The sequence below is a fragment of the Orcinus orca genome, chromosome 11, assembly GCF_937001465.1.
Source record: "Orcinus orca chromosome 11, mOrcOrc1.1, whole genome shotgun sequence".
In the NCBI taxonomy this organism is placed as follows: Eukaryota; Metazoa; Chordata; class Mammalia; order Artiodactyla; family Delphinidae; genus Orcinus; species Orcinus orca.
In genome coordinates this window covers 95,483,734-95,506,058 of record NC_064569.1, presented here as the reverse complement: position 1 = coordinate 95,506,058, position 22,325 = coordinate 95,483,734, and the positions used below count along the sequence as shown (strand labels likewise).

Here is a 22,325-nt window from a genome sequence, read left to right as displayed (position 1 = left end):
TAATGCCCAGTGCTTCTTTAAAGCTCAGCTGAGGGCTGCCCTGGTGGCGCAGTAGTTAAGAATCCGCCTGCCAATGCAGGGGACACGGGTTCGAGCCCTGGTCCGGGAAGATCGCACATGCCATGGAGCCACTAAGCCCGTGTACCACAACTACTGAGACTGTGCTCTAGAGCCCGCGAGCCACAACTACTGAGCCCACGAGCCACAACTACTGAAGACCGCGTGCCTAGAGCCTGTGCTCCACAACAAGAAAAGCCACCGCAATGAGAAGCCCACGCGCCGCAACAAAGAGTAGACCCCGCTCGCTGCAAATAGAGAGAGACCACGCAGCAACGAAGACCCAATGCAGCCAAAAAATAAACAAATAAGAGGATTAACAAATTAAAAAAAAAAAGCTCAGCTGAGGTGGCTCCTCTACCAGGAAGCCTTCCTTCCCCAAACCCCACCTTTGCACAGCACCCCAAGCTCACAAGCACTGCACCAATCCTAGTTAATGTTCCCATTCTCTCCCTAAACTAGGAGCTCCTTGAAGCCAGAAGCTGGGTCTGATTCATCTCTGAGCAGCACAGAGAAACATATTCTGAGTAAGTGGAGTCTCATAAATCCTAGAATAACAGTGAAGATGTGGGTTTCAGTAATCTTTTTTTTTTTTTTTTGGCATACCGCGTGGCCTGCGGGATCTTAGTTCCCCAACCAGGGATGGAACCCGGGCCCTTGGGCAGTGACAGCATGGAGTCCTAACCACTGGACCGCCAGGGAAATCCCTCAGTCATCATTTATTAAGCACTTTCTCTTACCAGGTATTATTCTAAGAGCTTTAAGTATAATACTTAATCCTCATAACACCCCTTAAGAAAGTATTACTATCATCCTCATTTTACAGATGAGGAAACCAAGGCACAAAGAGGTGAAGTGACCAGCCAGGGTTAGTTACTAAGTGACAGAGCTGGGCTTTGAACTCTGGTAGTTGCACTCTGGAGACCACGCAGTGTCACCTCCTGACTCAAAAGTGCTCCCTCACCCCCACAGGCCACCTTCAGCCTAGACCCACACTGCACCCTGCCACCCCACCCCGAGCACTCACGTGCCCCAGGGCAGCCTGCAGACGGGCCACGCACAGCATGAACACCACCTGAGCTTACGTCATCTCCACGCCAGGTACTTCTCCTGACTCACCAGGCCCTCGATGGCTTACTCCGAGAGACCAGGAAGGCTTTAATTTCACAGTCCCCGACCTCACTCATCAGCTTTCTGGGTCTGCATGGAGCCCGAGGACCCTCTGCTCCAAGGAGGTCAGGGAGGGGTCTCAGCTCACTTCTGGAGGCTACCTGCTGGGCGTGAAGCACCTTCTATGGCAGGGGTTTTGAACCTGGGGCCCAGGGAGAGAATTCAGGGGTATGTGACCTTTCTTCAGGGGTCTGGGAAAACATTTGCAACTTTTTTCACTAACTCCTACCTGATATTTAACATTCCACTCGATTATGAATGTAGGCAATACACTCAGTAGTGTCAGCACAAGAAATCACAGCTTTTTCCCTGTCAAATTTCAGCTACTGCGGACACAACAAAATATTGTTCACGCTCACCACAACTTCAAAATTACAGTAGTTACATTAGACTCACTGCAGATCTTATTTTTTAGTGCATTGATGTAAAAGCCCAGCTGTAGTTCAAGAGAATGGGTTTCCTTTGTAATCCTGTGTATTTTACTTTATCCATTTAAAAAGAGTATTCTGAGGGGCTTCCCTGGTGGCGCAGTGGTTGAGAGTCCGCCTGCCGATGCAGGGGACATGGGGTCGTGCCCCGGTCCGGGAAGATCCCACATGCCATGGAGTGGCTGGGCCCATGAGCCATGGCCGCTGAGCCTGTGCATCCGGAGCCTGTGCTCCGCAACGGGAGAGGCCACAACAGTGAGAGGCCCGCGTACCGCAAAAAAAAAAAAAAAAGAGTATTCTGAGAAGGCATGCATGGGCTTCCCCAGGCTGCCTGATAAGTCTGCAGTACAGAGGTGCTTGAGAAGTCCTGCTCTCAGGAATCAGGTTATTTATCCCTACAGTAATCTCAAAAGTAGGTGCTATTATCCCCACTTTCCACCAAAAAGCGAGACTTGCAAAAATAAAGTCTTTTTTTTTTTTTTAAATGAGGCTTGGAGGGATCTGTGACTTGCCCAGGGCCACACTGCTGCATGGGAAGGAGGCTGCAGGTACTGGCACCTCCAGGCTCCGCCAGGAACATCTGTCCAGAAATGAACACGCAATGGATACCCGCAGGCCTCAGCAACCTGCAGTTTGTTTCTTTTAACTGGCCACCTTGAATAGAAACCAAAGTTCAAGAAACTTCCCCCAGGCCCCCTCCACGGCCCCACTATAAGCCAAACTAAGAGTCAGCTGCAAAGCGTAATCTCCACCCTCCCACAGCATTCTGGTTCCAAAGGGCTTTTTTTTTTGTTATTTATTTTTGGCTGTGTTGGGTCTTTGTTGCTGCATGCGGGCTTTCTCTGGTTGCAGGGAGCAGGGGCTACTCTTCGTTGCGGTGCGCGGGCTTTTCATTGCAGTGGCTTCTCTTGTTGCGGAGCACGGGCTCTAGGCACAGGGGCTTCAGTAGTTGTGGCACGCGGGCTCAGTAGCTGTGGCTCGTGGGCTCTAGAGCACAGGCTCAGTAGTTGTGGCGCACGGGCTTAGTTGCTCTGCGGCATGTGGGATTTTCCCGGACCAGGGCTCAAACCCGTGTCCACTGCATTGGGAGGCGGATTCTCAACCACTGTGCCACCAGGGAAGTACCCCAGTGCCACCAGGGAAGTCCCCCAAAGAGGCTTTTACTTTCTTCATCTTGTCTTTCTTGTTCGCAACAACCTAAGGGCCCAACTGCACAGAAGGGTTCAAACCCACATCTTTCTCCAGGGGCCCAAGCTCTACTCCTGCTTCTCCACCTCCAAGACCCACCTGCTAGGCTGCTAAAGTGAGACATTTAAACAGTAACTCTTTTATATATATAATAGAAAAGTAACAGAAGCTCACTGTTAAAAAATAAAAATAAAAACAGAGCTTGCCCAGAGTCCAGAGCTCAGAGTGACTGGTTACCATTCTTTTTCTTTTTTTGAGCAATTTGAAGTCATTGCTCCTGTTCATGGGTGGAGAAATCCCCACCTGGGCACCAAGAGTTTCATGGGCTGCTCTGCAGAGGGCCCTGAGCCGGTTCCAGTCCCAGCCCTGTCCCATGCTGGCTTTCAGGGAATCAGCCTGAGCCTCTTTTTTGTCATTTACAAGATGGAGCTAATGATATCCACCTTCCAAGACTATTTTGTAGATTTACATAGTCCCCTCCGCCTACACACACACACACACACACCCAGAGGAGGTCAGAAATTTGTGTTTCTGCTGAACTGGGCACCATCAGAGAATACTTGGCAACTTTCAAAATTATCCCGTAAGTACTTTTCCATCAGTCAACCCCAATTTCTTTGCAGTTTCCTTCTAGGCCACTCTTTTCTGGCAAGGGCTGCTCTGGACCACCCTGCTACTATTATTCATTTACTCAACAAATAACCACAGGACACCTTTGTGTGCAATGGGCTCTGCCAGATGCTGGGAGAACAAGGTTAATGAAGTCCCTGGCCTTGGACAGCTTGTGGTCCATGCACAGCAAGACAAATAAAAAGGCCAGTGTTAAATGCACAAGTAATGATACAGTTAAGAGTTACAAAGTGGGCTTCCCTGGTGGCGCAGTGGTTGGGAGTCCGCCTGCCGATGCAGGGGACACGGGTTCATGCCCCGGTCCAGGAAGATCCCACATGCCGCGGAGCGGCTGGGCCCGTGGGCCATGGCCGCTGAGCCTGCACGTCTGGAGCCTGTGCTCCGCAGCGGGAGAGGCCACTACAGTGAGAGGCCCGCGAACCACAAAAAAAAAAAAAAAAAAGAGTTACAAAGAAACTAAAATAGGAAACGTGGCAGGGAATGATGGAGAGGGGGGTGGGCTGGGAGCTTAGCAAAGGCCCTTCCAAGGAGGTGGCATTTAAAAGGGACAATTAGGATCCAGTCACAGGAACGTGGGAGGGGGGTAAGGGCACACCTGGCACAGGCTATGGCGAAGACAATGGCCCTGAGGTGGGAACAAACTTAGAATATTCAAGGAAAAGACAGAAGGCCAATGAGGCTGCAGTACTGAAGTGAGGGCAGGCCAAGCAGGAAGGAAGGGGCAAGGGACAGGCTGAGGCTGGTCAGAGAGCTACACACGGGCCAAGCTGGAGAGCCAGCACTGTGCTCTATGTGTGCCAGGAAACCACTGGAAGGTTTTCAGCAGAGGAGTGACAGGGTCTCGCTCTTGAGAAGATCCACTTGGCTGCTGTGTTGAGGATGGACGACAAGAGGGGAAGGTGTCAGATTAGTTAGGAGGCTACTGCAGTCGTCCAGGCCTGGATCAAGGTGAGCCGTGGAGAAGAAGATTCAGAAACCCTCTGGATGTTATTAAATGTTCATGGCAATCACAACCATGCCCTCACACCGGGTGGTCTTTATAGCTTTCAAAGTTCCTTCATTTAAGTTTCAGAGCAAACCTGAGGCAGACAGGACTGAATCAGCAAGGCCATTTTTCAGAACAGGAGACTGAGGCCAGGAATGACAGGATGATGGTGCCCCAACTCATGCAGCCAGTGTGTGCTGGGACTGAACGAAAGGCAGGACTTTGGACTCCCTGCCCTGTGCTCCTCTGCCTGCAAAGGGACAGGGTATGACATGGAATGCTCCAGAGAACAAGAGCTTAGATGAGCCTCTGAAAAGCCCAGAAGGGTCAGAGCCTCGACCTTGCCCGCAGCCCTCAAGGAAGTGCTCGACGGATTCTCGCTGGCTGACCCCAGCTCTCAGCGTCAGGGAATCTGATACCCGGTTCCCTCTCTGAGTCATGGTGTGGACAAGACAGGAAGAACTGAGGGGTGGGGGGCCCCTCGGGTTTCTTCTGAAAAACAGAGACCTCTTTCACCTTGAAAGATTATCATGAGGATTAATGAGAGACTGTGGGCAAAAGCACGATACAAATGTCAGATCATTAGGGTTTCCAGACAGATAAGAAAAGAGCTCCACGGAGACTGAAATAGCTTGACAGCATCTCCCCTGCAGGACGGCTAAGACCTCGGACTCGGGAGCCTAGCAGGCCCGGCTCCCTCTGACCCCCTGCTCTACCTCAGCTGTGTGATCTTGGAACCTCAGTCTCCCCATCTGCAAAATGGGGCTGTTAAGAGTTGTTCCTGCCTCAAAGAGTTGCTAAGTGGATTCAGTAAGAGAAAGCGCAGAAAGCACAAGCACAGGGCCGGCACACGGCCGCATTCCAGACATGGTGGCTGCTGTCGCTACTGCCACTGTCACCATCAGGCCCGGGTCTCAGCCTCTGATTCGGGGCTCAGGAATTGCCGCGGAACTGAAGTCAACTAGAGATGTCTCCTGGATGCAGAAATGCTGCCGCCCCTTCCCTCTGGGCCTCCACAGCCTGATGGGGAAACAGCGCTAACACACCTGCAGAAGCCATCAGGGCGTCTGCAAAGAAACAGACTTACTAGGAGAAATAAATAAGGTGGGAAGGAGCCCCATAGCTGGTGATGACAGAGAAAGGAAAACGAGCCTGTTTTCTATGGGCCATTAAATGTGATGAAAGGAACTGGCTTCTGTGGAGACTCCTGGGAGCTGACACGTAGCAGTCACTTCATCAACCCCAGCTGAGGCTCCAGTTGAGGCTGCAGCCAGACTTCCTCAGAGGATACCTCCACCTTCTGCTGTCTCACCTTATCACCACCAGCCCCGGCAGCCTCCTGCCTCCCTCCCTCCCAGCCTTACCTAGTCCTCCACTGGGCCAGCTCAAGAGCCAAACTGCCCGGGTTTGCCCTCCAGCTCTGTCACTTACACGATGTCACTTAACCTCTCTGTGCCACAGTTTCTTCATCTGTAAAATGGGGACAATTATAGCGCCCACCTATAGGGCTATCATAAAGATTGAATAAGCTCATCTAGGAGAAACCACTCATGAGAGCTGGCCACTAGCTAATTGCTGGATTGGTGTTTGTTAAGTTACTAAAAAATTTTAAACCCCTCTAGTTCCTCTCATCTGAGTCTCCTGTCCCGATCCCCGGGCACTTGGGCTCCTCCCAGAGGTTACCACCAAACATCATCAAACCTCAGGGCTCATTTTCAGAAAAGGAAACTTGGGCCTGGAGAACCCAAGGGACCACAGTGGCAGAGCCTGACGTGAACCTGAACTCACACCTGCCACCTGCACCGTGGCTGTACCAGATGATCTGCCTGTTCTTACTTCACACCACCCTGCCTTTGTCCAGCTCAGTGCCTCTCCTTAGAATGCCCTTTCTCTGGCCTTTCTCAACCCATCTTTCCTTTTTTTTTTAATTTTTAAAAAAATTTATTGTATTTATTTATTTTGGGCTGTGTTGGGTCTTCGTTGCTGCACGCGGGCTTTCTCTAGTTGCGGCGAGCAGGGGCTACTCTTTGTTGTGGTGCGCAGGCTTCTCATTGCGGTGGCTTCTCTTATTGCGGCGCACTGGCTCCAGGCGCGTGGGCTTCAGTAGTTGTGGCTCGCGGGCTCTAGAGCGCAGGCTCAGTAGTTGTAGCGCACGGGCTTAGTTGCTCCACGGCACGTGGGATCTTCCCAACCGGGGATTGAACCCGTGTCCCCTGCATTGGCAGGCGGATTCTTAACCACTGCACCACCAGGGAAGCCCTCAACCCATCTTTCAAATATTTAAATGGCACTTCTTCTCAGACCTTCCACCCCCCAGGGCAAAAGAAATCTTCTTCCTCTACACTGGGACATAATTCAATTTGACAACAAAATGGCTGAATGCGTCCTCCTGGCACCTCCACGGGGGCCTGGGACACAGAGGGTGAATCAGATCCAGTTCCTGTCCTTGGGAAGCTCAGGTTAATCATCCATATCTTTCTCCTTTCCAAGCCACAAGCTCCTCCGTGGCGTCAAGCCAGGCACTGGCAGGCACTAGGAACTGAACTCGGATCTCCACACTCAGGGCTCAGTCTTCCTTCCACCACCATTCTGCCCTCTGCAGTCAGGCTTCCAGAAACCTCCTGAGAGTACCTGCGAGGCCACGGGGCACAGGGCTGGTTCATTAAAACTCCCTGGCCTTGGGGAGCCTGCTGACATTTTAGCTTAAGCCCCCACCCCCGGAACATGTGCCAGTTCAAACTGTCCTGGTCTCTGTTCTTGTCTACATATTTGGGATGGAGGTGGTCCAATTCTGACGCCATGCAGCACACTTAACAGTCACCCAGGACTGGCTTCAAATCCAGCCAGGTGATCTTGGGCCAGCCACATAAATCATGTGTTCCTCAGTGTGTTCAGCTGTGAGATGGAGATAATAATGCTCACCCCTCAAGGAGCCACTGTAAGAATTAGCCAGAATGTACGTCAACCTCCCAGAGCGGAAGCAATTGTGGTGAGCCCAGAATCCCCTACCTCTTCTCCACCCCAGCCAAGCATCCCCATTCTTTCAAGCTCAAGACCCACTTGCTGAAGGAAGCCTTCCCTAACTTTTCCAGGTTACCCTGAGAGCTCTCTCTTCTCTCCACTCCCACCGCATTGACCCTAGTATTGACCATTTCCTTGTTCTCTCATTGGTTCGCTAGTTACCTTTCTCTTCCCAACCAGCCTCTAAGTGGCAAACTCAACCCAAGCCTGCCCCACAGCATCGCACTGTGCTCACAAGAAGCGCTTGAAAAGTAACTTGCTAAGGTAGCCAGGACTCTGGGAGAAGGTGAAGATTTGGAGGCAGAAAACCAGGTGGGAATCCTAGCTCTGTTATGTGACCTTCCAGGGAGAGCCTTCAGCTCTCTAAGCCTCAGGTTTCTCATCTGGAAAATGAGGACTGAAAAATGTCGAGCTGACATGGTTGCTATGGAGAACAGATGAGCCAGCATATGTGAAAGCCCTTTTGTTATAAACTAAAAAGTGCTATTTAAGGGATTATTATTTTCAGATTTTCAAATCCAAATCTACTGATGCCTCAACTTTCCTATACCTAAGACTCAAGAGCCCAGCTCTTAGTCCCAAATAATCCACCCAAACCCACATTCTTAACTGTTCATCCTAAACAAAAAGCCAACAGCCTAGAATTCACAGCATCCGTGGAACCTCGTCCCAGCTCAGGGCTCACAAAATCTCTCTCCTACCTTCAGATCTCAGCCCTCCTGGACACAGGTTTCTCCTTCCCAGCTCAAGGAAGCCCACACCACAAACCTATTCCAACTGCGATTGGCTCGGCATCATTTCTAGCTTGCAGTCCAATTTCCACGGAAAGTGAAAATGGAGAAAGATGACCAAGGTGGGTATGGTAGTATGTGGGGGGAGAGGGGGTCTAAGTCTTGGTAGTAGAATTAAAGATTCTGCGGGAATTTTGTGTCCACTAGCGGCTAAATGTACTATAATTATCACATTTGTGTGAAAATCCAAGGACCTGCATTCTGCTGTTTTCATGGGACTGGATGAATTGCAGGCACTGAGGAAAATGCTAAGAAGTTGGAGTTCAAAGTCTTGTACCCAGGAAACAAAAGTCCCAGTAAGCAATCCCAGAGAAATGAAATCCCTGACAAAGCTGATGTGGACACCACAGTCCCTCACTCTGGGCCCAGGCCCCTTCTCCAGCCCCTCCATTCCTTCTCCAGCCCCTATTCTTACCCATTAATGCCATGTAGGTATCACACCCATCAGAGTCTATCAGAGTGAATGCTGATTTTTTTTCCCCTGGGAATACTGCTTTGTCTCTGTGAAAGACCCCCAAACCGGGCACCTTATAAATATCCGAGCCAGACAGATTTTAAGAGGAAATCGGGGAAAGGAAGGAGCAGGCCGGGAGGAGTCCCTGAGGCCGGCGGAGGGCAGGAGGGGAGTCCGAGGCCGGGGTGGGTGGCTCCCGTGCACTCATCTCCCGGGGGCGCCCCCCAGGCGCTGGAGCTGTCCCCCGCAGCCCCTGTGCGCCCCTGGTAAGACGACGGACCCCTCGCAGGCCTGAGCCCAGGGACTGATCCCGCGACCGGAAATGCACCCCCCAGACCGCGCCCCCCTTTCCTGCCGCCCTCTCCCCTGGGCCGGGCCGCAGGCCCCGGATCCCCGGGCTCGCGTGGCCGCCGCAGCCGGCAGGGGCGGCCCGTCGGCGGCTGCGGTCCCTCCAACTCCCGGCGCTGCGGGGCCAAGGCGCACACAAAAGGAAGGGGCGCGTTGCCAGTGACGCCCCCGCCAATCGCCTCGAACCCCATCGCGGGAACCGGCAAAGCATCCGCACACCCCAAAGCTTCGGACGCCCAGGAGAGAGCCCCCCACGCAATTAGTTCCAAGACACCCCTCGGGGGGTTGCAGAGGCAGCCAAATCTCCCAGCGGCAGGTGCCCCCGGCAGCACAATAACTTTGAAACTTTGGGGCAGGGCACGGGGGCCGGGAGGGGGAGCCCCAAAAAGAAGGAAAGGGGGGTTGGGGGACTATTCGTTTTTGCAAAATGCACTCTCCGGGTGTCCCCGCGCAGCTCCGGCCTGGCCAGGGCTTTCCGCACCTCCTCCCAGCCCGGCGCGGCCCCCGGGCGCCCCGAGCCCTCCAGAGCCGGCCGCCGGTTCGCGGTCGGGCCCCGGCCTCTGCCCCGCGGGGCTCGGGCCGCGCGCAGCACTCACCTCGGCCGGGCTGCGCTCCCCGCGGGCCTGCGCCGAGCCCGATAAATGGTATGCTATGACTAGAGGTATGATTACGTTATTATTATTAGTAATAATAAGAGTAAATGCTATTTAATTACGGGCGGCAGCATCCTGCTCCCGGCGCCGCCGCCCCGGCAGCTCCGTCCATGTGGCTCCGGAGAGCTTTACTTTCATTTCCAGCCCCCTCGGCCGGCCGCTCGCGGCAGCACCCGCTGGAGGCACCGTCTCCCAGCAGTTCTTCCTCCTCGGGTCCTAGAGCGCGGCTCCCCTAGCCGGGCGCCGGGGGTGGGCGGCGCGGGCTGAGCACCTGGGGGCGGAGGGGGCGGGGAAGTCCCCCTTCCCCTTGGAAAGCTCATGCCTGGAATTCACCTTTATCTTCTTAGAAAGTGTCCTTCCCTCTTGGGGCTTTTCTTTTGGCAATTCTGCATTTCTGGGCTGATGCTGTTCTAACTCAGCGCCTCCGCCCTTCCTCATGTGTGTAAAGAGCCCCCCGGGGTTTCCAGATGCTTTCAATGAAGGCGCCCCAAAACCCTAGATGCCTTGTGACCCTTTCAAGGATAAGGACCAAAGGCTCAGAGAGGAATCAGGACCTCCCTCGACTGTTGTTGTATGTATGGGATCTTTCCCGAAAGGATTTGAGGCTGCTTAGAAGACCCAGAAGGTAAGGGGAGATCACCAAAGGAGAAACTGGCTGTCAGCATCCCTGGCACTGACACAGAGCTGGCCAGGTCCAGGTTGGATTTGAATCCAGAGCTTCGGATTCCAAATACGGTGTCATCCCACCCTACCACCACCTGCCCCGTGGATTCCTGAGAGTTCTCTACCCTCTTCATTTTACACGCACACACACACATATGTATGTATATGTGTATATAGGTACATATATATATCTATATATATGCCTATATATGTACCTATATATGTGTGTGTATATATATATTAATTTATTTATTGAGGATTCGCTGTGAGATTTGTAAAGATTTTATCTTTACAAATGTTATCTTTTCCACATTTGTGCCAGAAAATCTTAGGGACTGGAGATGCATCGCTGAGATAAATTTTAAACATGCTGTGGTAAATGCTAGGAGGGACCAGAAACTGGCACAGTTTGCCTATTTAATTCTCACAATAATCCTGGGAGATTGGTTTTAGCATGCCTGTTTTACAAATGGAAAACTGAGGCTCAGAGATTAAGCGACTTGTCCAAGGGGGCAGTTCTGACTCCAGAGCTTGTATGCTTTACACGGCCTCTCGCACTTTTCACTATCTACCATAAGGGAGCCTTGAAAGAGGGGTAAAAAGCACCTGCACCGCTGGAATTTCTCAAACTCTTCCTTCTGTGGGTGCCATCTCTCCCCTCACTACTCTAAGATTAATAAACAAAAAGGCAGCCTCTGGCATAAGGGTGATGGACATTTATGTCCAGAAACGAAAAGCAGAGTCCAGTGGCCTTCTGACTCACTGCGAGGAGGGCCTTGTTTAAAATGAAAACCTTTAACCCCTCCCACCACCTCAGAGATTTTTTTTTTTTTTTTTTTTTTTGCCACCCTGCGGTTTGCAGGCTCTCAGTTCCCCAACCAGGGATTGAACCCAGGCCACGGTGGTGAAAGCCCAGAATCCTAGCCACTAAGCCACCAGGGAACTCCCAGAGATTCTGATTTAGTATTTCTGACAAGCACGGCTAGGTCACCTGTAATAGTCCCAAGATCGTGGGCTAAAGGCATACACAGGATGAGCCTGGCAATTTAGGGAGCCTGGGTGGTACGGTGGGGCTGTCACTGAGGCAGCATGAGAAAGACCAAGGTCTGTTGGAGTCCCAGCTCTGCCACTTGCTAGCTGTGTGACCCCAGGCAATCTTGCAGCATTAGTCTCCTCATTGGTAAGATAAGGATGAGAAAACCTAATCAACATAAATTTTGTTTCAAGGACTACAATTAAATAATAGCTGTAAAGCATATAGTATAGTGCCTAGCCCACGGGTATGAATAAATGTTCGTTTCCATACCTCCTGTACAATTTATAGTGAAACACTCATGACAATTTATCAGATTAGGTTCCATTGTTATTATCACTCCCATTTTATGGATGAAGCTGTTGAGGCCAGTCGGACTACTGCATCTTGCCTCAAATGAACTAGCTGGTAAAAGGTGTGGTGATTCCACCATCCCAGGCTGCCAGTGGAATAACACATATCCTTAAAAAAGGACTGGAGGGACTTCCCTGGTGGTCCAGTGGCTAAGGCTTCATGCTCCCAGTGCAGGGGGCCTGGGTTCAATCCCTGGTCAGGGAACCAGATCCCACATGCTGAAACTAAAAAAAAAAAAAAAAAAAAAAAAGAAATGAGGACTGTCCATCATTTAAGGAGGATTCAGCTGGACACCAGCCCTCCCCTCTCTGCCTTCACCTCTTGAATTTGGTATCAGCTAGTTAAACTATCTGAGCTGCCTGAGATGGTAATTGGGCCCTTACAAGACCCCAACCAGAGGTGGTGGCACTTTGGAGAGAAAGGCCCCAAAGGTGGCACCAACAGGTTGCCCTATGTCCCCACATTAAAGCTGAAATAGCAGTAACAGCCACCACTTTTTATTTACTTATGAGTCAAGCACTTTGCCCATGTTGATTCTCTTACCCTCCCCAAAACCCTGTAAGGTAGGGATTGTTTTTACCTATTTCAGGGTGAAGAAACAGACACAAAGCAGTTAACTGACGAAGAAAGAGGTAGAGACAGAATTCAGTCCCAGCCTCATCCCTCTGTAAGACCACAGCATCGTGATGTGGATATCTTAAATCTGGATGTATCACTGGTTACCCCCAAGAGCCTGTCACAGGAGCGGGTCGCTGGAGAATGGGAGGTGGACACTCATGCTCTGACCTTTGAGGAACTGACAGGTACATCATTCAGTTACCCCTTCTCCAACAGGCACCTCCTGCTCCAAGCTTAGGCCTGCCATGGCTTGGACCCCAGAGATGCCTTCTTATCCCCTGGGAAGAGCCTGAGTGCATGGCAGTCTTAAGTGCAACCATGTACAGTGTTCATTCACTCACTCAAAAACATTCATTGCCAGGCCCCACGTGAGGTCCTGGGACTGCAAATAAACCCCTTTCCCCACAGCTCCAGCGCAGTCCCAGGTCCCAGTCCTCCAGCAAGGCGTCTTGGGGTTTAGGGAAAGACCTTGAAGATAAAATGCACCATTTTAGGCTCAGGTTGGGGATAATGAGTACTTTCCCCATAGGGTTACTAAGAGGATTAAGTGAATTCCTGCATGCAAAGCATTGATAAATGTGTGGTTAAATAAATAATAAATAAATAATGCATTCTTCTGGGGACCGGTCCATAGAATTCAGATTCTCAAAGGTGAAGGTGATTTTAAAAAAAAGAGAGGGGTGGACCCATAAGCCTAGAAGCTGAGATAGGTTATAATACAGTGGATGAAATGCAGGTGATAAAACATAGTCACATTTGTCCCCAGTATGCTTGAAAATGTTCAAGCATACAGAAGATTTTGTTTTTTAGAGGAAAGCACATTTATTTATTTATTTATTTATTTTATTTATTTTTGGCTGCGGCGGATCTTCACTGTGGTGTGCTGGCTTCTCTCTAGTTGTGGCGCGTGGGTTCTCTTCTCCTCTAGTTGTGGCGCGCGGGCTCCAGGCATGTGGGCTCTGTGGTTTGTGGCACGCGGGCTCTCTCGTTGAGGTGCGTGGGCTTAGTTACCCCTCGGCATGTGGGATCTTAGTTCCCTGACCGGGGATTGAACCCGTGTCCCCTGAATTGGAAGGCAGATTCTTTACCACTGGACCACCAGGGAAGTGTGGTGGTCTGAACACGGGTTGGAAAAGAATTTCCAGACACAAGGCAGAATGTAAAGAAGATAGAATTTATTAGCGGGAAGGGTCGCTGCCAGAACAGCGGGCCGACTTCCTTGTAGTCTGGGAGAATGGAGCCCGAGCATGTGCTATTGATCAGTTTTTATAGCCAGAAAACAAAGGAATGGTCCGAGGTGTAATTTTGTTTACTGATTGGTCGAGGCACATACACCTTCCTTCTATAGGGTAAGAGTGGGACAGGGCAGATGCCTTTCCTTATTTGGGACAGGTCCCGTTGCCCAGGTGGGCTCCAGATTTCATAACCGTCGCAACATGGTGGTGGGGAGGGCGACTGATTAAGAATCCGGTAGGGTGTGTAACGCTGACACTTTTTCAGGCAGGGTCGTCCTTTGTCCTTGAAGCACCATTGTCCTTGGAGCACCACATTCCCCCCTCTCTTTATTTATAGGTCCAATTCCTTGGCCCTAATGGATACCCTGCTCATGTCTACCTAACTGCCTAATTCCCTCTCAGGCATTCGGGAACCCCTTTGTGAGGAGAAGGGGCGACAAACTCTCTCTGGCTGCTTCCTGCTGAGCGGGGGCATCGTGGGGCCATGGGTTCTGGTTGCCTGCTCTCTGTCAGGGTTTATCTAGGGAGGAGTGCAAGCCCCATGGAAAGTGATGGCAGCTTGTTCAAGGGTTGTACAAGTGTTGTCTGGCCGGTATTCTTGTTGCATCACCATTTGGAGGTTTATTTGTGGTATTCTGGAAGAGACAAACTTAACAAGGAGGTTAAAAATACATGGCCTGAAGATTAGGAGAAGTAGAAAGGCTACTATAGGACCTAGGAAAGGGGTTAGCCAAGAGAACCAGGACCAGATATTAGTCTTGAAGTCCCACCAGTCGAGTCCCCCCGAGACTGCTTCCCTGTAGAATCCATTAGCTCTTTCAATAATTGCTCGAAGATTGGTCTGGACCTTGCCCAACTGGTTGACAAAAAAACAGCAATCCTCCTTTAACATTGCACAGGTCCCTCCTTGATTAGCTGTTAGGAGGTCCAGAGCTCTTCTATTTTGTAAAACCACTCCTGCTAGAGAATTTATTTGTTCTTGCCGGGTGTTAATTTGAGCTGCTAGGCAGGCAGTCTGTTGTGTGAGTTCAAGAGAGAGCTGTCAGGCAATGGAGGTACCTCCAGGGGAACTTGGTGAAGGATACGGGGTGGGATTTTAGCTAGAGTAAGCTTCGCAGTGGCTATTAAAGCCATATTTACCGGCGTAAATGATAAAGTAGCTTCAAGTTTTGTTAAAAGGTTCCGGCCTAACAGGGGTATTGGACAGGCCAGGAGAACTAGGAAAGAATGGGTGAATAGAGTATTTTCAAGGGAACAGGGTAAGGGAGGTGTAAAATGGCCATATGAGGGCTTTCCATCTACTCCCATTAAGAGGATTGAGGAACAGCAAGTGGGACCAGAGAAGGAGGTCAGGGCCAAGTAGCCCCTGTGTCAGTTAGAAAGGTTATAGTAGCCCCTGCCACATCCAGGGTTACCCGGGGCTCCTCCGGTCTTATGGGGAACATAGGCGCCTATAGATTGAGCCGTGCGCACCGTCAGTCATCCGCACCCAGGAGCCCCAGATCTAGAGCGCAGTCTGGTTCTTGCCCCTGCTAGTCAATTACCACCAACAGGGGCAATTGGCCTTGACCTTGGCCCAGGGGGCTGGGACCCAAGATGCCCCGAGTGTTGGGTGGTCGCGGCGTTGGTCTCCCCGCTTGAGGGCGGCAGGGACAACTTGTCTTCCACTGGCCCTTTTGGTGACAGTAAGGGCACAGGGTATCGGGTGGTGGGCCGTTCCTGACTCTGTGCCCCTGCTGACCGCACTGGTAGCAGCTCAGCGGTGGTTTCTGAGACGGGAGAGGGGCTCCCGTGGGTCTGTTTTGGGAGGGACTGAGCAATGGTAAGAGCCATATACTGAGCGTGTCATTTTAACTTTTCTTCCTCTCTTTGTTCTCTTCTGTTCCTAGAAGCCTCCTCCCTATTGTTAAAGACCTTAAAGGCCGTGTCAAGTAGAGCAGGAAATGGGGTCTGTGGCCCTTGCTCTAGTTTCTGTAATTTCTGTCTTATGCTTGGGGATGCCTGGCTTATAAAGTGAACTACAAGTATAGCCTGACCCTTAGGGGTCTCAGGGTCTTGGTTGGTGTATTTCCTCATAGCCTCTGCTCATCGGGCCTGAAAAAGGGCCGGATTCTCAGAGCGTTCCTATGTAACTTCTCTGAGTTTATTATAATCAGGTTTGATGATTGCCTTTTTCATACCTTCTAGTAGACAGGTAATCACGTAGTTTCTCCTAGTGAGCCCTCCTGCTGGCCTATTTTCAACTGCCTGGTGTCTCCATCCTGGGTCTGCCCTTGGGACTGCCTCCGCCCCTGCTCGGTTCTCATTAGGATTTCGGGCGTGTGCCTTATCTGCCCAGGCCTGAGCCGCGGCCTCCATCCTGGCCTTTTCTTTATGATGCAGCAGGTAGTTAGGACCACATGAATATCTGGCCAGGTTAAGTCAAAGGCTATAGTTAGGGCCTGGAATTCCCTGATGAAGGTGGAGGGATCCTGGCTGAAGGAGCGCAGTTTCCCTTGGATATGAGAGAGATCAGACATGGGGAAGGGGACATGAACCCTGATAGTACCTAGGTCTCCGTCAGCGACCTCTCGTAGGGGAAGCATATTGGGACCGGATGCTGAGTTTTGGGCTGCTCGTGACCCAGTGTGGGGAGTGGAGGGAAGGTCTGCTTCTGGGTACGGAGGTAGGGGTTGGGGAGAAGGTCGAGGAGGAGACTGGTGAGACCAGGGACAAGAAGGCTCATCCAAGATACCTGGTGGAGGGGGAGATGGGGAGGGACGAAGTAGTGAAGCTGGAGGAGGAGGGTGGGAGGATGAGGCATTAAAGCGGCAATGGAGAGACACGTGCGACAGGAGTCCCTCAGGCTCAGATTCTGACCCAGGGCCGTGAAGGCCAGCACGGATGGAACCTCGGAATCCTTTCCTAGTTTCCAACTAGTTGGAGGACTGTGTTGTAATTTAGGGTCCCGTTAAGAAGCCATTGTTCTTGGTGCCTCAGTTTGTACTGGCGCCAAGCCGTGTTACAAAAGGAAATGAGCCTCTTCTTCTTGAGATTGTCTGGGTCAAATTCCTTCCAATTCCTGAGAATACAACCAAGAGGTGAGTCTAAGGGAATAGACGGCTCTGAACCCATTCTTAGCCTCAGTGCGACGAAGGCACCAATGACCAGAGAGGGGAATTCCCGGAAACCAGCTGGGAATTGACTCACCGATAGAAAATTCTCAGGGATGGGAAGGAGCTCTCCCAGGACAATCTAGAGGCAGTGAGGTCCTCTGGAGTCAGTCGGAGCTGAGGAGAAAGAAGCAGAAGAGACAGAAAAGAGGACTGAGGATTCCGCCTTCTAACCCTACCGAGGAGGCGGTGGCCAAGGGACTGTGGGCTTTGTGCTTTGCTTCGTCCACGGTGTGCCTCGCATTGCACGGAAGTCGTCTTGGCGGGAGTGGATGCTCTAACAGCCTGGTCTGTTCCGTGACCCCCTTATCCTTTCACGGGAGTCTTCAAGCGGCAGGCGCCCTAACAGCTTTTCAATGCCTGACCCGTCCCCGCACGATACCAATCGGCCTAGTCCGCAGTCGGGAGGAAGACAGAGGGATCCTCAGCCGTCTGGGCGGCGGTTACTGGGGCGAAGCGAGCCGTGGAGTCTTCGGAACACGCCAGGATGTGGCCCTGGCCAGAGTTCCTCTGTTGATTTCACGGCAGCTTGCCTGTTCACAGAGAGTCCCGAGGAATGAGGAGAGGAGGTGGGGAAAGAGACCCCCCTGGAGGTCCCTGTACAGGCCACCAAATGTCGTGGTCCGCACGTGGGTTGGAAAAGAATTTCCAGACACAAGGCAGAATGTAAAGAAGATAGAATTTATTAGCGGGAAGGGTAGCTGCCAGAACAGCGGGCCAACTACCTTGTAGTCTGGGAGAATGGAGCCTGGACATGTGCTATTGATCAGTTTTTATGGCCAGAAAACAAAGGAATGGTCCGAGGTGTAATTCTGTTTACTGATTGGTCGAGGCACATACACCTTCCTTCTATAGGGTAAGAGTGGGACAGGGCAGATGACTTTCCGTATTTGGGACAGGTCCCGTTGCCCAAGTGGGCTGAGGAATTTCGTAACCATCGCAACATGGTGGTGGGGATGGCGATTAAGAGCCCAGTAGCGGGTGTAACGCTGATACTTTTTCAGGCAGGGTCATCCTATGTCCTTGAAGCACCATTGTCCTTGGAGCACCACAGGAAGTCCCTCAAGCATTCAGAAAATTGAAAGAACTGTACAGCCCTATATTATGCTACATTTGTTAAGATTTTGCTGTATTTGCTTTATCATATATTTATCCTTCCATCCATACATCCACTCATCAATCTACATAACATTTTTGTTAAAAACGAAACAGGTAATTTTTAACTTTCTTCTTTATGCTCTTTTGCATTTGTACTAATTTTTAAAATTGCTGTCAGTTTTCATTTAAAAACTGAAATAATTTCCATTTTGGAACAAAAGAATTATTAAAAGGAAATATAATCTACCAAAAGGATTTGGTACCAGGAAACCCTTCATACACGTTAGACCCAAATTTAAGCTCCTCCCCAGACACCATCCTTTTCTATCTTATTCGACACTGGATTCTGGAACAGTGCCTTGTACATAGTAGATAACTACTGCAGTAGTTATCCAGTAGTTATGGAGTAATGGAGTGAATGAATTCTTTTAAGTATGGTTGTTTATCGAGGTTAAAAAAAATAGTTAAGGGAGCCCTGGGCTTGAACCCAGGGGGGAATGTGGTTTGAGTTATCTTTAACAAGGGGAGGGGGCAGGCTCTCCAGCAATATGGGTAGGCCAGGCCCACCTGCCTCTCCCCCGGGGCCCAAGGCCAGCATCCAGTTGGATCTTGGGACTTTCTCTCTACATTCCTCACGTGTCTGACATAGTTCGGGCATTTGTTTTTGATCTGACTAAATGGCAAGTCTGCAGCCTTGGTAGCTCTACAGGAAACCAGAATAAATATCGTTTATTCCATTTACAATTGGCAATTAAGTTTGTTTTCAGGCACAAGAATGGAATTTAAAACACTCAGTAAAAGTAAACCAAACTAATCAGAGGCAGTCTGCTTTTCTCTTCAAAACATTAAAAGAAAGAAAGAAGAAAGGAAGGAAGGAAGAAAGAAAGAAAACAATAAAAACCGCTGCACAATAGAGAGAGAAAGAGGTCTGGAATATCCACTCTCCCCTTATTCTCACAAACTGACTTGTTTTCCATGTGTATTGAAAAGAACCCCAGAGATCTGGTTCTACTATCTCTTGTCTAAATTACTGTGTAATTCGGGCAGGTTACTTGACCTCTCTGGGCTTCAGTTCTCCATCTGTTGAAAAGAGGAGAGGGATGGCCTAAGATGGTTCTATCTGTCTGTCAAAAGCTTTGATTTCATTTCTCGGGGCCAGGCAAACAGACTAGCTCTCAGGTGGTAACTTGAGAGAGAGTTGGAGAAAGGGAGGGAGAGAGAGAAAGATGACGACAAATGTGTTGATTGGAAACACTGATGGTTCTGGACTCTTCAGACTCACTGTGCAAACCCCCTTCTCCTTTTTGAAACCCTAGTCTCCCCATTTTATTTATTTATTTATTTATTTAGGGCTGTGTTGGGTCTTCGTTTCTGTGCGTGGGCTTTCTCTAGTTGTGGCGAGTGGGGGCCACTCTTCATCGCGGTGCGCGGGCCTCTCACTGTCGCGGCCTCTCTTGTTGCTCACAAGCTCCAGAGGCGCAGGCTCAGTAGTTGTGGCTCACGGGCCTAGTTGCTCTGCGGCATGTGAGATCTTCCCAGACCAGGGCTCGAACCCGTGTCCCCTGCATTGGCAGGCAGATTCTCAACCACTGCGCCACCGGGGAAGCCCTCTCCCCATTTTAAAGGGGTTTGAGAGAGTAACAAACAGAATCTCTTTGCTAAGGGCCTGGGTTTGTGATTTTTAGCTTTGAATGTGAACACCTGCAGGCAGAACACCTACACGCCGGTTCTCCACAAGCCCCAATGGACCCCTGTTACCTCCTATTACTTCCCGGGGCTTTGAAGGCCATTGAGTTTCTGCTAAGAATTCTCTTGCAGTTGTGAAAACCTTATGATCCATCACCCAGAGGAGGAGGAAAGGATGCTCGCCTAAGATGTTCTGCCGCCCACCTCTCTCTTCCCTTTGGGAGGTGTCCATCAGAGAAACGTCTCAGAGAGTAAAACTGGAAAAGGGAGGGGCTGAGGATCACCCCGAGGAAAATTCAGACTGATTTGATCAGTCCTAGCTGGAATCAGCACAGGAATAGCATCAGGCCTAAGTGGAAGCTTTTCAGCCTTCTCAGATGATGGTTCATTTTAAGGAAACACCCCGTGACCCTGACTGGAATCCAGTTCAAATGAGGAAACCTGAAGCATCTATGATAGGCCAGGCCCCAAGAGGATGCTGCTCACAGAGAAACAGTACCTGCCCAGAGGCTCTCCAGGAAGCTGCTAAGAGGACTGTTAACTCTGTGAGAAAGCTCTCAGACCGACTGCTCTGGGGGCTTGCAGCTTGCTCTGCAGAAAATCCTCCTGGAGGAGGTGGCAACCTCCTCCTGGAGGAGGCGGGCCTTGCAGGCAGAGAAGGAGAGGGAGGGTGGAAAGAGGATCCACATCTCAGTAGTTGTGTGAACCAGGGTCTGGAGCTTCAGTGTCTCACCTCTGCTGGGAAGGGTGGCAATGAGGCCCACTTCCTTTGTAGAGATTAAATTAGTTGTATGTGGAAGGATCTGGCACATATTTAACCCTGAATTGCAGGTAAAGCAACAACACGTGTGTGGGCTGAGTTGTGAGAGGTAACTTTGGAAAAGAAAGCTGCATATGTTGAGGGTGATTATGTCTGGGAGCTAGAGTTTCTTGGGTAATGTTTACCTTTCTCTTTATCCTGTTCTGTGTTACTTGAAGTGTTTATAATGAACATATGTTATTTACATAGTGGTTAAAAAGTTCTTTGTGAAAAGAAAAAAAGAAAAGCTGTTTGTGTTCTGTTACTTTAAAAAATTTGAATCTAGAGAAAAGTGGCAAAAAAGTTCAAAGAACTTCAGAGACCCTTCGCCCAGATTTACTTATTTTATTTATTTATTTTTTACTTTTTGGCTGCGTTGGGTCTTAGTTGCAGTATGCAGGATCTTCATTGCGGCATGTGGGATCTTTTGTTGCAGCGTGTGGGCTCTACCTTGTGGCGCAGGGGCTTCTCTCTAGTTGTGGCGTGTGGGTTTTCTCTCCTTACTTGTGGCGCGCGGGCTCCAGAGCGCATGGGCTGTAGTTTGCGCCACATGGGCTCTCTAGTTGAGGTGCGCGGGCTCCAGAGTTGTGGCACACAGGCTTAGTTGCCCCATGGCATCTGTGCCCTTAGATCCCCGACCAGGGATCGAACCCGCGTCCCCTGCATTGGAAGGAGGATTCTTTACCACTGGACCACCAGGGAAGTCCCCAGATTTACTTACTGTTAACGTTTTGCCACATTTGCAGTCTCTTGCCATATATATGTGTATATATATGTATATACACATTTTTTGGAGCCATTTGAGAGTAGGTTGCAGACATCATGCTCCTAATTATTTCAGCATATATTTCCCAAGAACAAGGGCAGTCTCTTACATAACCCAGTACAATATAAAAACAAAAAAAAACAGGGACTTCCCCAGTGGCGCAGTGATCAAGAATCCGCCTGCCAATTCAGGGTACACGGGTTAAAGCCCTGGTCCGGGAAGATCCCACATGCCGTGGGGCAACTAAGCCCGTGTGCCACAACTACTGAGCCCACGTGCTGCAGCTACTGAATCCTGTGCGCCTAGAGCCTGTGCTCTACAACAAGAGAAGCCACCGCAATGAGAAGCCCGCACACCACAACGAAGAGTAGCCTCCACTCGCCACAACTAGAGAAAGCCTGCGCTCAGCAACAAAGACCCAACACAGCCAAAAAAAAAAAAAAAAAAAAAATTCAAGTCTAATGTGGATACAATGCTATGATCCAACATACAAATTTTGCTGTCTCAATATTGCTCTCTATAGTAATTCCCCCCATCCCCACCCCCAAGATCCTAGCCAGGACCACGTATTGCATTTAATCATCGTGTCTTTTTACTCTCCGTTAATCTGCCACAGTTCCTCAGCTTTTCTTTGTCTTTCATGACACAAACATTTTTGGAAGAGCACAAACACGTTATTCTGTAGCATGTCCCTCAGTTGGGTATGTCTGATGTTTCCTCACGATTAATTTTATGCGTTGCTGAATGGATGGTGATCCTTCTCAGTACATCACAGCGGGAGGTGTGCGATGGATGTCAGTTTGTCCCGTTATTGACGTTAATGTGGACCACTTAGTTAAGGTGGTGTGGCAGTTTCTCTACTATAGAGTTACTATTTCCCCCCTTCCCCCCCCTTTTTAATTATCAAGCAATTTGGGGCTATTTATGTGAAATCCTCGAACGTCCTTCCAATTTCATGGGACAAAATAGGCGAGGCTTTCCCTTTAGGAAATGGACACCTAGTTCTTGCCGAATCGATGTAGCGCGAGCCTACGGCAGTACCACCCTTTGTCAATAAGGTTACGTGAACGTGAACCTTTCCGGAAGGGCTGAGGCGGTCGGGACGCAAGGCGTTTAGGGAACTGTAGTCGCCCTAGGAGCTCGCGGCTAAACACCGCCCAGTGGCCTCTCAGAGAAAGAACCAGAAGCCGAAAAGG

At 50.3% G+C, this 22,325-nt stretch overlaps 2 protein-coding genes across 5 annotated transcripts in view; one reads left to right on the top strand and one right to left on the bottom strand.

Moving 5' to 3' along the window:
- ZC3H7B (zinc finger CCCH-type containing 7B) overlaps positions 1-9,937 on the bottom strand; it is a 54,172-nt gene extending 44,235 nt beyond the window's left edge. Inside the window, exon 1 of one of the 4 annotated variants that reach the window (XM_049693911.1) lies at positions 9,669-9,937. Coding sequence is in view for 1 of the 4 variants with exons in the window: in XM_033405126.2 (XP_033261017.1) it covers positions 9,788-9,799 (12 nt within the window). In the remaining 3 variants the exon portion in view is untranslated. The remainder of the gene's footprint in view (positions 1-9,668) is intronic. The other 3 variants (XM_033405127.2, XM_033405125.2, XM_033405126.2) reach the window with 3 other exon arrangements.
- Positions 1-22,325, top strand: part of CHADL (chondroadherin like) — a 195,847-nt gene that overhangs the window by 132,021 nt on the left and 41,501 nt on the right. The window lies entirely within an intron of this gene.